The sequence below is a fragment of the Aulonocara sp. 'chitande type north' Nkhata Bay genome, linkage group LG10, assembly GCF_057382095.1.
Source record: "Aulonocara sp. 'chitande type north' Nkhata Bay isolate Kocher_YH1m ecotype deep benthic linkage group LG10, A_spYH_male_GT1.1, whole genome shotgun sequence".
Taxonomy (NCBI): Eukaryota; Metazoa; Chordata; class Actinopteri; order Cichliformes; family Cichlidae; genus Aulonocara; species Aulonocara sp. 'chitande type north' Nkhata Bay.
The window spans coordinates 16,016,527-16,034,237 of record NC_141353.1 but is presented as its reverse complement, the minus strand read 5'-3'; the positions used below and the strand labels follow the sequence as shown (position 1 = coordinate 16,034,237).

Sequence of the window (17,711 nt, the reverse complement as noted above, 5' to 3'; positions counted from 1 at the left end):
TTTTACTTTGAAAGTGGAGAATCAGCACCACCACGTGACAAACGCAGCCTTGCAGTAATTCACTCAGAGTCCACGATGGAATAATGAAAACATGATATTAATAATCACTGTGAGGTCAGAGGTCAGAAACAGCTAGAGTCACTTCTGTCATCCCTCCTTGCTCATCAGCAATTCTCTATCTAACCAGAGAGGGGCAGCAACCGCGTCTGATGCTCGAAAGTAAACACACACTCCCCCCCCCCCCCCCCCCCCCCCCCCCCCCCCCACCACCACCTCTCCCTCTCTCCTGTGGAGGAGGATCTCAGCGGAGAGTTGAGGGTGGGAGGGGAGAGGGTCTCCAGCCTGGTCCTTTGTCATGGAAAGACTTTAGTGTGCTGTTTTAGAGAGAGAGAGAGGGATTGAGTGGACTTCAGCTTCATCACTAAAAGATCCTATAAGTATGTAACGGGGACAGAAAGCAAAGGTCAGTCGCTTTTCTTTTCTTTTCCTTCAAATTTCGCTTCAGCAGATGCCAAACTGGCTGGTCGGTACAAAGAGTGATGCTCCTGGAAAGTCAGGCGGCTGTGTCAGACTTAAGGTTGCGCGTTGTTTCTGTTTGTTGTACATCTGTCTGCGTCTGTGCTTTTACATGCTTGGAATAAATAAACGTGTAAAGAAAAATAACTCTTGTAGGCTAAAAAAAAGTTTATCTTTATTAACTTAACGTTGCCAGAAAATGCTGCCGCTATTCAAAGAAAGTAGATGACAAAAACAGCAGTGGTTATCAGCAAGTTTCCAGACTACTCACCACAATCCCTGTAGGTACAGTGCGCTGTGAAATCAGGACATTTTAATTATTTTTTTTATCATAGCAAAAAATAAAAAATACAATCAAATCTTCTTTTTATATTACCTTAACCTCAAAGTTAATGCTTTGGTTTGCTGGTCAGAAAACTTTGAAGATTTCCTATATGTTAAAACACGTATTCTACGTTATATTCTGGCTCTTTGTAGACCCTCTAATTAGATGAAAATTAAACTAATTGTTAACTGCATGGGATTTCCCTTCACTTTTTTCCCTTGCATGGGAATAAAAATGACTGAGGCATAAGGCGACGGCAATTTCAGCACGTTAGGGCCTTAAAAAGCAGTGTGAAAGTATTCCTTTCCTTGTTGCCACACATTAGATGAAAGCCAGCTTATCAGTGGTCATTCCTCAAACTGTTTACATCTCCTTGTGTGTTTATGATCTGCACCTCCCTGCTGGCCTGCAGCCCGAGTAATGCAGTCATGCTCTTGACACGAGACAGTTTTTCTTTTAGGTCTGGAGAATGAACTCATACTGATTGATTGTGTCACTGTGTAAAAGGATACCCTGTTTCCTGTAGGCTCACTCTCCCTCTTCCTCCAGACAGCAGGAGCAGAAAATCTTGGATCAGCCATCTCTGTCTCACTCTGTGTCTGTGCGTGTGGATACAGGAAACGTCTGACTCTTTAAAATCCCTCGATAGTATCACCAGAACCAATAACATCCTTACTTTTCTGTGATCTTTGTGAGTTATGACCTGGAGTGAGGGGATTTGAAGATGGATTTCTTTCTTTTATTTAAGATATTTTATTTTTGCCTTCCTTTTTCTTTTCCTCAGAGGAGAGCGCACATCTTTATCCCCCACTCCACCCCACTGGAAAAGCATGAGATTGAGGGCTGTGTGATTATGTTTATATAATTATCCAATCTACTCATTAATTAGCCAATTAAATGTTTTTTCAAAGACATGTCAAAACCTATAATCCATCAAATTTTTTACTTCTTCTTTTTTTTTTTTTTTTTTGATTTTGTGCATTCAGCATGAAGTGAGTCTGGACTTCAAACTGTGTGTGAATGACTGGTCATGAGTCTGTGGCTGAAACACTGATTAAGACGCAGGGCACTGCTTTTCAGATTTGGTTTTTATTGGTGACAGAGGGCCAGACATAAAAACTTTCCTCTAGACCTGTTTTAATACTCAAGTCTTTAGGAAAGTTTTTATACGTCCTTATTTTCTGGCATTTTGAAGGATAAGTTAGCAGAGTGGTGACTTATTCTGTGGAATTTGTATTTTTTACGTGAAATATTAAAGATACAGTCCCTCCAACCTTAAAAAATGTAAATAATTTCAACCTGTGGAGCTCAGTTATTGCTTTAGCTGGTTAATTTTGGAGTTATCAGTTGCTATCAGGCCAAGGGGGGGAAAAAATTAAATAAATAAAAAATTCACACACATTTTGCAAGCAGGAACTATTTTCTCTTTTACCAAAATACAGCCACCGTCCATATTACTCAGCAGAAGAAAGCACGTTGAGAGTGATAAGGTGTCGTGTTGCACATTAGCCATTCAGCCAAGCTTTCCTTTTAATGGATAGATGTGGGTGGCAGAAAGGAAAAAAAAAAGAAAGTCTCCATGATTTAGTAGCTCATCCGGTTCATGCTCGGTGGAAAGTCACAGGTTAAGTAATTTAAGAAGTCCATAAAGAAAGTGGTAAGTTTTGTTGTCATTGGTTACCCAAACCCTCATATCAGGACAAATAAATCATCATTAAAGTTTGACCAATTTTCTAGGAGGACTGACCGATGGATGATGGACACCTCGCTCTCATTTAAGCCTGATAGTAACAATCTGATATTGTTTACATGATATTGTTTACAGTAAAGTTTCTTGAGCTTTTTGAGTAGCTGGGTCCTGATTTCTTATGTGAACACCAAAAGACATTTCTATAGCCAACATCTCCAAAACTGGAAACTTACTCAAAAACAATTTAGATAAATAAACAGCAGTAAAAGCCATAGAAAAATATGCAAAGTATCTAACACAAGGAAGAATCTGGTTTATAGTAAATTCCTGTTTTTTATTTTTTTAGGTTTTTCATTGATGTATATTGATTGCCTCTCCTTTCATGCACAGGACAAAGCTAAATCAATGTGATGAAGAGCATGCTTCCCCAAAGGAGTGCTGTCGCCACACTGGGCTACAGCTCAGGTAAAACAACAACTGTATCATATTACTGATTACTACAATTACATTATTCAGAAGCGACACTAACAGGAAATGACATCATACAATTACATTTAATATTTATTACATGCCATTTGAATGGAATATGTTTCCACCTTTACGGAGAGAACAGAGTCGGCTGAATCACAATAAAGTGGACTATGAGTATTTGGTTAGCTTTCCTGGAGCAGCTCCGTGTCTTTCCAGTCCATCCTCAAAGCTTCTGGGTTTCACTTAAAATGATATCTGAGTAAATGTGCATTGTGGAGCAGACGTCTGGACTATAATTTAGACACTGATCTACTGGAAAAAATGCTGAGAATTTTATTTGAGTCTAAAGAGCGCAGTCATACTGCAGCTATTCATGCAGGGAGAGCTCACACGAGAAGCAGTGCACTTCACTATTTATTTCATTTTGCAGGAGTTATGAACATTCTTTCATCTCAAACAAACTCCCTAATATTTTGTATATTCAACGTCCGGTCACCCATGACTCAAGAACCACCCCCCTGGCACAGATATTTTGGGTGTCCTCTTGCTGCCGAGACTATGATGTATTCTGGCTGGTCTTGGTCCACCAGCATTCTTCCATTTTTAGAAGAAACTTAACCACTGATTGAGCCAGTGTTTGTATTGGGCTCAGAACTGTATGAGAGTACATTCTTTGCTGGTTTCTCTACCCCCCACTTACTCAGCACATATGTGATAGCCCTTCTTTTAAGCTGAGCTGCTGTTTATTGTATTGAAGTACTTAAACTAACTTGACTGCCTTATGTAGGCCAAAAATAGACTGGCTTTCATGGTCTCTCAATTTTCACTTTTTTGCAGACTGTGTGAAGATTGAGCACAGCAGTGGCGGCTCAGTGGCTGGCACGATGCTGAGGGGCTCCCGCTCGAAAGCCGAGCTACAGGAACTCATGGAGACGCTGCAGCGCAGGAAGAGCGCTCTGGAGGCTAGTCTGAGGGCAGCAGAGTGCAGCCGCAAGTACTTGAGTACATCTGTAGGAACCCAGCCCACCAGGCCGCTGTCGATCCTCAGTAACACAGATCGTCCCCCTTCTGCCGCTAGAAACATCTCTTACATGACCAGCAACAGCGTGCCGCCGTCACCTCGCCAAGGTGATCGCCAGCTAAGCTCTAATGGCTTGCTCCGTCACTCCCAGGCTCGCCACCAATCCCAAGACAGCTTGCTTCTCTCAAATGGAAGCTCTATGGTCTCCCCTTATGGGGAGTCCATACCACGTTCTCCCAGGGTCAAAAGCGGAGCAGCCAGTATGCCATCCAGCCCCAGAATGACCCGCAGGCTCTACTCACAGGGCAAAGCTTCAGGAGACTCCCGTCAGAGGAAGTACTCCACGGGCTCCCTCAACAGCCTGGGTATGCACAGCCGTTCTCTGCCACGGCTTCACAATGCAGCAGATCCACCTGCGCTGTCACTGCCGTTACGCCACTCAGTAGGTTCCCACCGAGTGGTCTCTGCAGGAAACCGGCGCAGTCTCTCCTCTCTGGAGCAGCCTCCAGATGTGACAGTACCAGCCAGCATGCCCAGCACACCCAGGAGGGCTAGCCTGGCCTCTCTGAGCTCTATGGGAGTAGAGATTGATGGGACGGGGTTAGATCTGGGCATCGGAGAGAGGAGGTTGTCCTTCGGGAAGAGTGGTTTGAGTCCGGGACAACGGGTGGGCAGCATCACCTCTCTGAATGGCAAAGAGGAGCTCAAAGACTACCACCAGCATCAGAGAGATGAGCGACTCAGGGAGCAGAAAGTGCAGAGATTAGTGAGTTCTTTTTACCCAAATTTGTGCACTTTTATTTCACTTTAACAATTTATTCATACACCTGTCTGAAAATGTAATCAGTTCAATATTTTCCTAGAATAATTTTAACCAAATATCAATCAATTATCTGCAGGAATGCCAGCGTCTAGAGACCATCTTAAACCTGTGCACTGAGTTGGGACAGGTAGCGAGAGAGCCAGCGGGATCAGCTGTTTCTGACCTGCAGAAGATCAATAAGGAGCTGGAGAAGCTGCAGGTGTCGGACGATGACTCAGTGTTCTCCGACTCTCCGAGCAGCACAGCTCAAGAGAGCTGCTTTGGAGCCAAAGCCAGAGACTTCCAACTCTCTGAGGAGCAGCAGGCCAGCCAGCGTCAGCAGAGCGGCTATAGAGAGGCCAGATCCCACTCACCTGCTATCAGTCTCAACAGCAGTGCACCCTCGCCTTCTATGCATCACAGAGCCAAAGTAAGTCCAAAGAACCCGTTCTCTTTTATAAGCACAAGTTTAGGAAAAAGAAATAATATAATCTAGAAAATGATGGTATCAACTGAAGTATTCAGAAAGAATAAATCTACTTGTTGTTGTGCAGTTTTCATTATTATTCTTGAAGTATCTTGTAGTTTGTAACATGTATGATGGAGTTCAGTGGTACAGTTTTGTCCTTCTAGTAGTCAGGAGGTCGGAAGAGTCTGAGAGAAAAACTACTGGAATTTTCTAAGGAGAAATTTACATAAATAAGAAAAGACTTCCTTTGTTTTTTGGTTGTATGGAGTCATACAAACTGTGGGGGTTACCCCACAATGATATAAAGTTAATGTCACATTGCCTACAGTGGATGAACATCCAAAGTCTAATTTGCAGTCAGCATCATATCCACACTTTAATGAGACGCTGCATGAATATTCTGAAAAACTATATTGATTCAGGTGTAGTTATAGCTTTTGTCTACTTCTGCTACACTTACACACTAAGTGTAAGCAGATTTCACTGTTTCCCAGTGGTAAATATTAATGAGGTTGTGAAGCAGGGCTGGGAACTTGTATTTTCCCATCAGGCCTCATGAGAAACTGAGAGTCTTGTGGCTGCCGCACCAATAAGCTGGACTCAGTTCTGCTAAGTATTAATTTGATCTCTTTATAAGTTTATTGATGTAGCCCCCCACAGCAATCCCAGTTTGGGAAAATTAATTTCCCACCTTGGCAGTAAGGTAATTTATTTTTCTCATAAATCTAGGACTTGAATGTCAGGGAGATGTTTCTTGCAAATTTACTGCTGTAATTTGGTAAATTTGGTAAGTTTTTTTCTTTGAATCTCCATTACTTTTAAGCGTGCTTCCTGGTGTTACTCCACAACTAGCCTTTGGAGTTAAGGCTTTTAGCTAACAAGTTAGCAAACAGTTATCTATCAAGCATAGAGGGAGCTAAATTTAGGGTATTTTTCTGGTCTCTTGAATTTTTAAGTTTAAAAGTGCATCTTTTTTGGCATCTCATCTCCTAAATATGTGAATATTTATATTGAACTACATGTTTATCTGTTACTTGCTAACGCTACTTCTTTGCTAACTTTGTTGCTAAGCCTATAGCTTACTGAAGGTTTATTAGAAATAGCTTCAGAACCTAAAGTAGCACTGTTGGTTGGCAAAAGGCCTTTTTAACCAGTTGGAAGACTCGTTCATGCCCCTGGTACATTTGAACTTAAAAGCTCATCTTCTCAGTAACTGTAACCACACAATGAAAGGTGAGAGAGCTCTCCCTCCCTCATCTCCCTTCGGCTTAATTTTAAAGCACACTGGGTGGCTGTAGCTCAGGCGGTAGAGCAGGTCATCTACTGACCGGAAGGTTGGTGGTTCGATTCCTGGCTTACCCCTAGTCTGCATGCCAAATATCCTTGGGCAAGATATTAACCCCAAATTGCTCTCCGATGCATCCATCGGAGTGTGAATGTTACTTAGAACAATGTGCTTGGATGAATGCACAAGTTGTGTAAAGTGCTTTGAGTGCTGAAGAGTAGAAAAGCGCTATATAAGAACCAGTCCATTTACCATTCACTATATTTACCTGTTATCAAAATTGATCACTTGCTTTAAAAATTTGTCACTTGGTGAAAAGAGAAAAATTTTATTACTTTATACTAACAGAATAAACTAACAAGTTCTTGCAGGTTGTTGATGTAATAATGAGTGATACATTTGGACAAGGATCCTAAAGCTATTTATCTTTACCCTGGTTACTTCCTAGATGACTTTCACAGTGACTGAGGAGCGAACACACACTTCTGTGGAATGCAGTTAATCTGACTCCTGATTGCTTGTTTATCTTTGTCCGTTTATATATCAGAGTGCTTTTTTTTTCAATCCAAGTTTTCCCATCCCACATTTCCTCCAAACTTCAGTTAAAACCTTGTTTTAAAGTTTTCTAGAGAGACCAAATATTTGTATTTGAACTCTGTTGAAAGAGTACATAAAGAAATGAGGGGTGGGTCAAAGTTTTGAGCTGCCACCCATTTCTTTATGTTTTGCTTCCACAGAGCCAGACTCGCTTGTAATATTTAAAGTTGTCTCGAGCTGTTTTGAATAGTTCTCCAGGGTTTCTCAACTTTGAACACTGAACTCTGAGCTTTGAATGTCCTTCAAGAAGCGTGGAGAACTTTTCCTCTGTTTTTGCCTTATGTCTGTACTATATTTCTATATGCCATATGTTTGCAGACATTTCTGCACCTATTTCCCATTTTACTAGCAACGTATATAGAAATAGGTAAGTGGATCAAGACCAACATGCACAGTACTGCATGACAAAATTGTGTCAGAGCTTTAAAAAATGATGTGTGCAGTCCCCCAAACTTTAAGGAAGGATAATTATAACAACTATTAGGCATTCTATTATAACTACTGTAAGTGTGTGCTGATAGTTTCAGTTTATGTTTATGTGGGTTGTTCAGACATAAACAGAGAAATCACAGTTACGCACAATCTTCTCACAGCTTTGATGTTTTCTCTCACTACTATTTTATAAATGTGTTGCAAACTAATAACCAGATGAACATGTTTAAGGTACAAATATAAAAGAAATCAAATATATCAAATACTGGAGTTTAGGCTCCCAGCCAGACCACTAGGCCAGTTTCTTTTCCACTCTCGAGCAGCAACAACCTAGGGTTGTGTCTGGTTTTAATGAAGAAGTCCTAGTTTTGTTTCAGTCATTCAAATTGTTGGGGGGGAGAGACAGGAAATGACTTTATCCCACAGAGCATTAGCATGCGCATATGTGTGTGTGTGAGTGTGTGTGCGCAGCTCTGTGCAGTTGTGTGATTGGAAGAATGCTAGTGTATATGTGTGGCAGAGCCATGCGTTTTTCCAGATGTTTTGAACTTTCTGCTGAGGATAAATGGATGGAAGATGTTCCAAAAAAATTTAATTATAATTAACCCAGGTAATGTAGCAGATCCAGCTGTCATGTAAACACACGGTTATAAAATTAGGTTTCCAAGTTGATGCTATTATTTTCTGCTATGTGTCAGTCGTGACAGAGGTTTACAGACTCCAAATACCCTCTCTGCCATCTCCTGCATTCCTCAGAGCTTTGTGTGCAGTGAAAAGAGAGCACTCACAACCCATCTGGAAAACTAGAGCTGTTGTTCACATGAGCATCTGTCCAGAGAAAAAAATCAACATAGGTCCTTAAGGGAAGAATACCTGATATTACTGATATTACAGGATGTCTCGAATACACCTACATATGACTGTGAATGAGTGTTTGCAGGGTGGTGGTCGATGGTGCAGTATGTGGGAGTGCTTTAGCATGAGTGGTGGTGAAGTGCACTGATAGAGATTTCCATTACGGCCAGCGGAAAAGAATCCCTGCTGTCACTGATCCAGCTTGGATGAGTTAAAACAGCAGCTGCTGTCGTCTAATTCAATAAAACCTGATTCTGCACGGAGGCAAAGTATATCAGCATAATTTACACAGCAAAAAGAGAGCTGTTGTTTTTTGTGTAATTGCATAAAGTCTCTTTTTCCATTTGATCGGGGACCTTTGTTTGTATATTTGTACTTACACAATGCGCAGCCTCCTGGAGAGCCGAGCATTTATCTGCGTTCCTGATGTCGTTACAGGCTTTGGAGAGCGTGCAGCTGAAACAGGAAGTAACGCACATAGAGGAAGAAAGAATCCAAGTTTTGAATAACATAGAAGAGCTCGAGCAGAAGATCAAAGACCTGGACAACCAGATGGAGGAGTCTCTTCGAGAGGTAGACGGCACAGTGCAGCACAAACACGAATAGTTTGTTCTTCATTTTAAAATATTTAGCTAATCCGCTTTTCTGGAGATGAAAGAACCTTTCAGACGAAGACATGTGCACATATAATACTCCTTTTGATTGCTCTATACACATATAATACTCTATTTAATTGCTGGAGTGTTGATGGAGCAGCATGACAATACGGGATATATCCATGGAGGTCGACTGCAGGGTACTTTTAGTTGGAAGGACACATGTTTTAATTCTATACAAGCAGGTAAATGAATCTTAAATAAAAGTGTTAGGTGTTTGTGAGACTCAGTGAGAATTAAAAACTGGTGACTTTATAACTGCTGGATGGTCAGGGTCACAGATAGAGATGGAAAACACCCTGCTGTGGGCTTTTCTACATTTAAAACTAGGTGTTATTAAGAAAAGCTCATTGGAAAGTATCAATGGAAGAGTAATCATTGCTGATTAGAAATAATAAAGTTGTAAGTTAACTCAGGCTCCACAGATTAAAAACTGATGAAGCGAGCATCATGCTGAAATCCTGCGAATGTCCTATTCGGTGCACTAGTCCAAAAATGAGTCCAAAGGGATATTGTCACCCTTGCGTTGCTACTTCTTGCAGATGGAGGTGGAGTGTGCTCTGCTGGAAGGAGAACAAGAGTCGGAGATGGCCCAGCTGCAGAGGGATAAGGAGCTTCTGGAGCAGCTCAAGGGAAAAATTCACAATGTTGAGAAAATGAACCACACTGAGAAGTCACAGGTAAAAATGACAAGAAATGCAGTGAATTATTTCCTAGGGTTAGGTTTGTTATGAAATCTGAGAAGTATTTTTCTAGTATTCCACTAATTAGGATTTCAGTATACTGAGCTAAAAAACAACAACTATACTTTGTATATTCATAGATTTCTGTTAAGGCAGTTTACCCAAAGTTTTACTCTTTCACATGGTTTGAATTTTTATGTTTCCTGGTTGCTCCTCAGGAGACTGAGGAGCAGTCAAAAAGTTTGGAGGACTTGGAGTTTCAGAAGCTGGAGAGAGAAATTAAGCAGGACGAGGAAAAAGAGAATCAGGGCCAAGAGCTGCTGCGAGAGATCGCAGACTGTCAGCGCCTTACTGTCACCCGCAAGGTACAACATGTGAAGTTATAGAAGTGTGCATGCTGCATGTGGTGCATGTATAACTCACCCGACATCGTAACACCCTAACCTGTATTTTTCTTCAGTAACTTTAATAACTGGAGCACTGTGGCAGAATTAATCCTAACAAGATGTTAAACTTAACTCAGATCTTTAGGGTGTGCAATTTTTAAGTCTGGCCTACACAGGAATATGGACACTATCAAATAGCACGGCTTCTTTAAAAAAAAACATTTTATATAATTTTTCTAGAGGGACTCTGTTACAGATATTATATACACATAATGAATAGTGACTTTAAAAAGTGCATTTTTACACAATGGAAGGTAAAAAGCAAACATGTTTTTTAGTGATGATTGTAAATTTGCTTTTTTTTCTGTATTTTTGTTGAATTTACTACACTGTGGTCTGTTGTCATTAATCTTACTGCAGGTTTTGCATGAAAATAAAGCTTCAAAATTATGAGATTTGCAGCACAAAGCATGAACTAATTGCAGGAAACCATCAATGGTAAGCATGCAATGCTTAAGGCCAACTGAACACTTTTTTTTATTGAGTATCAAAACCCAGAAAGGGCACAGGAACTGGGTAAAGATATTTGCTTATAAAGAGGGTGTAGTATATCCCAGAAACTGAACTGCCTTTATTAGAATTTTCTGCCTTACTTTCTCAATATCTCTGCATTGCTTTTTATTTTTACCGCGTTGTTCTGCCTCGCGCTTTGTGAACGCTGACATATGTAATGTGTACTAATGCTGCGCTCCTTATTTCTCACAGGAAAGACTCATGACGCTCAAGAAACAGTCATCTCAGATTACTTTACAGGCTCAGCAGGAACGGGAGAATTTCCAGAGAGAGAAGAACAATTTGCTCGTCATGCTTCAGAAGGTTTGAAAATTCTCTGAATGTTACAATTGTAAACACAGCCTTCGGTTTTATTTACTTAAAGAGTGCCTCATGTCTGCAGGAGAGAGAGAAATTGGTGTCTTTGGAAGGAAAGTATGCAGAGCTGTCTGAGGGGCAGACCTTCGCTAACAATCCTGTGGCCTTCAAAGAGGTAGGAGTCAGTGGCACAAACAGTGCAGCTTTAGGTTTTTAATATTAAAAATCCTATTTCTCCTTTTCATTGCTCTGATTTCTGTGCAGCACTTGCACACTCTGAAGGAAAGACGGAGAAGCAGCAAGGAAAATTCATCACATCCAAATGACAGTCAACCTCATAAAAGGAGCCAGCAGCTGCTCACCACTTATGGCAGATCCCTCGGACGCACGCTTCCTCCAAAGGTCTTTAGGTTTTTTCAGAAAATCTGAGCAGACGGAAAAGGTTGGCTCAAACTGGAAGTTAATGCTTGCTCCCTCAGTCTGCTATGTTAAAGAGCACTTAGCGTGTCGACTTTTTAAAACATTTGCAGTGGTACTTTCAAAATGATTGTGCTCATGGAGATTCTGGCCTGCAGATGCTTTGCCCTAGTTATTTGTTTATCCCTTGAGAATGATCCACCCAAACAGGAATTCTCAGTTTCAGTCTGGGTTGCAACATCCATCCAGCTCATGAAGTTTGCATTTCTGTAAATGTTGAAGAATGAATAGAATAGAATTCAACTTTATTGTCATTGCACATGCACAGGTACAGGGCAACGAAATGCAGTTTGCATCCATCCAGTGCTTTAGTGATATAGGTATATTACAATATATATTAGCAATAATATAGATATGTAAGTATATTACAGAAATGGGTCTATTATGGTATGTTATAATGTACACGGTATGAAGTATGTTGTAAATATTCTATAACTATAGGTATGTACAGGCTGTAGTGAGTACAAGCTATGTACAGGATATGAACAGGAAATAAAAATATGAAAAACTATACAGAATATGAAATAAATAACTTTACAGAAATCTGAGATATACAGCTATACAATGCAGTCCTAAACAGCACGTGTGCTCTTGTTTCCCCTCTCAGCCTCACCTTCCTTTGTCCCAAAGCTCAAGCTGTGGCAGTGTCATCCCACAAGGCTTCTGCTTCTCCCCTCGGGAGGTGAACCTTCGCCGCTTGCCCAAGAGTGAGTCACACTGTCCCGTCTCATCTGTGTCAACCTCTTGGTAGTAGTTGTAGTAGTAGATCGGCTCTGCTCCTGGGGCTGTATGACTGTGAGGTCAGGAAATGCTGTGGTCCTTTGAAAATCTGTGTCACTGCACAAAGCAAGATACATTTAGTCTAAAACTGATGTTAAAAAAAACACAGAACAGAAACGCTACATTATACAAGAAAGAAAATTGGGATTTTTAGCTTTGCTTGTTTCAAATCAAGAAACAAATGCAAATCTCTTTAATGAAAAAACCGAAATTACAGCATTTTTGCAATTTTTTGCATCAAGACAGTGATAAAATAATCATAAGATGCAGTCTGTCTGCTCTCAGTTTGCCTTTGAATGGGGTCGAGTTGGCAGTTATGGCACATCAAAAATTGTAAATATGTTACACTTACTACCTACATTCTGCCAGAACCTCATAGATTTGAAAAAGAAATTCATAAACTCATCTACAAGTAGTGATGGGGACAGGTTAACTATAAAAGGACTCAGGAGCTCAGCAAGCTTGCTTTTATATAGGAATATAACCAGAATACAACGAGTTGAGCCAAGTGCAATACTGCAACGATACGTCACAGACAAGCTGCACTCATCAGCACAGACTGACTTAGATTGATTGCAACGTGCTGGCAATCTGTCTGCATTTACAAATTAGACAGCAATTATTTGCAAGCCTTTGCCAAACTGTCTGAGAATGATTACAGGCAGTCTGAGTCAGACCACATTTGTTAGGTTACCACCAGGTAACCTGTGCAATTGCCTATTTTTACTCTGATTACCGGTACTCTGTTTTTATAAGACCTAATCCTGTTTGGCCATGTAGTTAATGCATTGCAGCTCTTTGGATGTGATTTTGTCTGTTAACAAACATGTGTCCTGATGGTATTTTCAGTTTGTTATTTTAATATTTTCTTCTGTCAGCAGGCAACAGCCACGCACATGTAAATGAAGACAGGCAAAGACAGAGTGATTTTTGCAACAGGTTGGTCTCTGAGCCCAACGTCTTCCTGGACTCTTTCTCTTACCCGGACAACAGCCAGACGTCAGACACCATCAGCGTGGACAGCTCTGACAGCCTGGAAACCAGCTTCTCTGCCTGCTCCCCAGACAACATCTCAAGGTTAGAGACAGGAAACACGATGAGCTACTCATCAAAGGAAGTTTCTTCTTTCTTTGATAGTCTATTTGTTACTGACAGCTTGTATTTTCCATTTATTATCAGTGCCAGTACCTCCAATATGGCAAAGATTGAAGAGATGGAGCGTTTGCTCCGCGAGGCCCAGGCCGAGAAGCTGAGACTCCTCGAGCATCGAGTACTGAGCCAAATCTAACCTAAATTGTAACCTTGCATGTCGGATGTGTGCATTTTATTATAAATGTAATTTACTTACATGTGCAGGAGCGGGAGATGGAGATACGCAGGCAGGCTCTGGAGGAGGAGAGGAGAAGAAGAGAGGAACTGGAGAAACGGCTGCAAGAGGAAACAAGCAGGAGACAGAAGCTTGTGGAGAGAGAGGTGAAGCTCAGAGAGAAGCAGAGATCACAGGTATTCATAAAAACTCACGAGAAGATGTTGAAATCCAATCTGTAGTTCACATTAGCTTTATGTAACTACATTTCAGATAAAGACGAGTAAAATGTCTACTTTCATCTAATTTTATCGCAGTCCCGACTGTTGACAAGATACCACCCAGTAAGAAAAGACGACTTTGATCTTCACGGCCACATTGAAGCAGCCGGACACAACCCAGACGCCTGCTTCCATCTGGCCATCACTGACAAAACCTGTCGCGGGTTCCTCGTCAAAATGGGAGGAAAGATCAAGACGTGGAAGAAGCGCTGGTTTGTCTTTGACCACAATCGCAGGACACTCACTTACTATGCAGGTGAGTATCTTTCTTTTACGTCTCTACTTTGATGTGCAGCTTTTTTGGTGCGACAAAGTTGCTGCAGCAATGGCTGCTAACTTTGAGCTACGCTAGGATACTTTGACACAGCAGTTCTGTTTATACTCCCGGCTGCAGACAAACACGAGACCAAGATGAAAGGCGTCATTTACTTCCAAGCCATAGAGGAGGTGTACTATGACCATTTAAAGAATGCACACAAAGTGAGTCCGTTTACATGCGTGTGTTTGTGTATCCGTGGCATTTTACCACATGGCATTGTATAGTATTGACACCTGTTTGTCCTTTTTTTCTCCTCCCCCTCTCCTTTACTCTATATTATTTGACTTTTTTCTCAAAAATGACATTCACTTACACACACAAGAGCCCCAACCCCTCGCTGACCTTCAGTGTGAAGACCCACGATCGGGTGTACTACATGGTGGCTCCGTCCCCTGAAGCCATGCGTATCTGGATGGATGTTATTGTAACCGGTGCTGAAGGACACATGCACTTCATGGTCTAACAGAGCTACAATTATTGTTTGCTAGGTTACCTAAAAAAATATAAGCTTCAGTTTACACTTGAAGTTGTCTACAAATGAGCTTGAGCATAACTTCTGCTCAAATACAGACTTTGTAATGTAATCTTGTATAAGTAGATCAAAAGAAGTGGCATGATAGTTTCATAATCAAGCTGTTTACTTCTTTCAGCACTTAAAACTGTAGCTGTTGCATTTTCCAGTTTTTCTTTCCGCAGTACGCTCTTCCTGTTTAATCAGCTACCCTTCTAAACTGCGGTACACCCTAATGCTGCTTCACTACAGATGTATGGCTGTCCAACAGCTTCCTGTAAACTGTGGCCACCTCTTGCTTTCTTCCACCTGCAGTCTGGTTGCACTCGCCTTTAGTCAGACTGAAATTTTTTTCCTCTGAATGTCGACTCTGATGTATTACTTCGATATCGTCACTAATATTCAATTATTAGCATACTGCATTTTAAAGCCAGTCACTTTGAATGCTGCTGCCAGCGTAAGCTCACTTATGCTTACGTGTGGGTCACTTCCATTTAAACGAACAAACCATTTTTCTTCACACATGCAAATTAAATTTGTGAAGGATTATCGTACGCACTTTGTGACTTTATTGTTTTAAGTTATTAGCAGTTTTAGGCAAATATTTGACTCCTAGAGGCAGAAAATGACCACAGTGCAGTTAGATTCCTCTGTCTGTAGCTGTGGCTGCAGGCCTGACGTGAATGAAGCCATGTCGTGCAGCGGTGATGCTGTATGTGCTGCATCACCCACGTTCCTCACACCTTTCATATCTGCATTTTCACCAGCAGAGGTCCTCAGCGAGCCCTCAGACTGGAATGACGTAATCTGCTCTGGCCAAAGTCACTTAGTATATATGAGTAATTATTGAAAGCTTTAATAATCTACATGTTCAATCTAATCTGTTTACTTGTAAAGCCTAGTTTATCGTGCTAAAACAAATGACAGAGGTTGTCATCTAGAAAGCAAAACGATTTTTTTAATGTGTTTAATATTTGACGTATTCTCTGGCTGTGTTTGATAATCAAAGATCACTGTCACACCAGGTGACGAGCTGTCGGGTTACAGACTGCAGGGCTCACTGTAGAGTGCAGATCAGGCTGCAGAGCTGACAGTGTTGCAGGTGAAGTTGTTGCTTTTTTGGTTGATGTCTCTCTGTGACCAGAGGCGTTTGCCAGGTAAACATCTCATCCTTGTGCTGTTGTGCACTGTGTGAAACATAAGCCTTGAAACCCCCGAAATTACTGCATTTATATATACATATATACATATATATTTTTGAATACACTTCATATTTTATATTTTGTTTATTAACAGTAACTCTATGCTACAGATTTTTATACTCAACGTGTGTGATAAATAAATAATTCTGATCATCAGTCGTATTGTTAAAGGTATATCATTTCTTGTGTCGCTACAGTACATGCAGCTTACACAGTAATGAGCATGTGAACCAAACTGATAAGAAACCAAAAAAGTGAATGGTTTTCAAATACAAAGGAGATTTAGAAAAGGCAAACAAATGAAACGTGTGTATTGCAATTAGCACCTGTAAATAAATACATAAAGGAACAAATATGAGAAGATAATATTGGAACACAACACAGCTGTTGCAGATATACTGCTAATGCCTCCAGAATGTCACTTAAAGTTCAGAAATTGTGCCATAAATTTTTTTTGGTGCTAAAAAAAATAATTATATAGGATATAAAATATTATATTCCACTAAATAACTTAGTGTAATTCAATTTTAAACCTTATAGCATCTAATAACTGGTCTTATGTGCTGTTCATGTGCTCATTAACGCACTCGTGTTTGAAACCCCGCCTTCCAATACCACAGCCTTTTATTGGTTGACCTAGTGGGGTTGGCATGGAAACAAAGAATGAAGCATGCTAAATTAGGTTCTAAAGAGGCACGTAGCCTCTCCAGAGGCAGAAACAGACACACAAACACAGACACGCCACAGAAAGCCAGGTTGGCCTCGGTGCATTATGGCTGCTGTAGTTTGTGTTAAATAATTGGGGCGGGGGGGCCTGTCTTCAGAGATAGCGAGACTGTGTGCACGGAAACAGACAAAACAATCTGTATAAACACTGCGGAGACAGATCATACAACATAGCATAAAAGTATTTTCCACTAACACACACGCACACCGTTGTTGCGCGGTGCTCTCGGCTGTTATCTTTCTCACTTACAGTATGAAATCCAGACTGCTGGATAATCATGTGAATGGATGCTGACACAAAGCAGCATTCACGTACACAGGATCTCACCAGTGTTTTCCAGTGATGGAGAGCATAATGTCGTTATTACCTTGTGGCACAGTGCGAGCCTGCAACTCAATACCTCCTCAGACAGACGTGATTATAAATCTACAGACATTTATTTGAGTGTTTACATCTCAGTGTGCAGGTGTTATGCCAGGAAGCAAACATGTGTTGGCTCAGGGCCTTAGGGAGCAACTGTTCCTTTCTCAGGGAGACGTGTTGCCCTGGATAGCCTGCATCGACACCTGATGTGGTGCAATCCTCGTGTTTTTCTCTTCTCGGCCTGCGCCCTCTGGCTTTCAAAATCAAACAGAGGTCTTTTTGTGTCACCTCTGCAATCCTCATTTTGTAAATCAAAAGAACATTCAGGCTTTGCTCCCTCTTCGTAACGCAACAGTCCTCTTAACATCATCCCATGACTCAGATCAGTTTCCCATCCTTAACCTGGGGTTTTAACTTCATCTGCTATTAACCAGTCAAATTTTTCTTGCATTTTCTGTCTCCGTGCAACATTAATAAATGATCTTTGTTGCTCATTCCTCCTTTTTGTTTGGTAATAAAATTATCAGCAGTGATATTAAACTCCAAAGCAAATCATCGACTCAGTCAGAGTGGAATCATTCAGCATGTCCATTAGGTATGTTTTTACACTAAGAATAGCAATGACACACATTCCCAGACCCTTTTCCCTTTGATAATAAGGTAGGCTATGCATGTTAAGCGTTTTCC

The 17,711-nt window shown here is 41.0% G+C and overlaps 1 protein-coding gene across 2 annotated transcripts; it reads left to right on the top strand.

The window, feature by feature from the left end:
- Positions 1–329: 329 nt before the first annotated feature.
- On the top strand, positions 330–17,477 carry phldb2a (pleckstrin homology-like domain, family B, member 2a). 2 transcript variants are annotated; one of them, XM_086308617.1, is made up of 17 exons: positions 330–463; positions 2,922–2,996; positions 3,840–4,789; positions 4,923–5,255; positions 8,902–9,036; positions 9,662–9,799; positions 10,021–10,167; positions 10,954–11,064; positions 11,144–11,233; positions 11,323–11,460; positions 12,143–12,242; positions 13,197–13,392; positions 13,495–13,585; positions 13,672–13,818; positions 13,939–14,158; positions 14,297–14,382; positions 14,544–17,477. In XM_086308617.1, exons 2-17 carry the CDS (start codon positions 2,942–2,944, stop codon positions 14,682–14,684), a joined length of 3,078 nt encoding a protein of 1,025 aa, XP_086164743.1. In that variant the 5' UTR covers positions 330–463; positions 2,922–2,941; the 3' UTR covers positions 14,685–17,477. The 2 variants fall into 2 exon arrangements, with proteins under 2 accessions (XP_086164743.1, XP_086164742.1); XM_086308616.1 differs by having other exon boundaries at positions 13,194–13,392.
- The last annotated feature ends 234 nt before the right edge of the window (positions 17,478–17,711 follow it).

Bases quoted from the DNA above. Each gene is read 5' to 3' on its own strand.
- phldb2a (XM_086308616.1), top strand. From the start codon at position 2,942: ATGAAGAGCATGCTTCCCCAAAGGAGTGCTGTCGCCACACTGGGCTAC. The intron at 11,065-11,143 runs GTTTGAAAATTC...TCATGTCTGCAG, and splicing joins TGCTCGTCATGCTTCAGAAG to GAGAGAGAGAAATTGGTGTC. The intron at 13,586-13,671 runs GTACTGAGCCAA...TTACATGTGCAG, and splicing joins TGAGACTCCTCGAGCATCGA to GAGCGGGAGATGGAGATACG.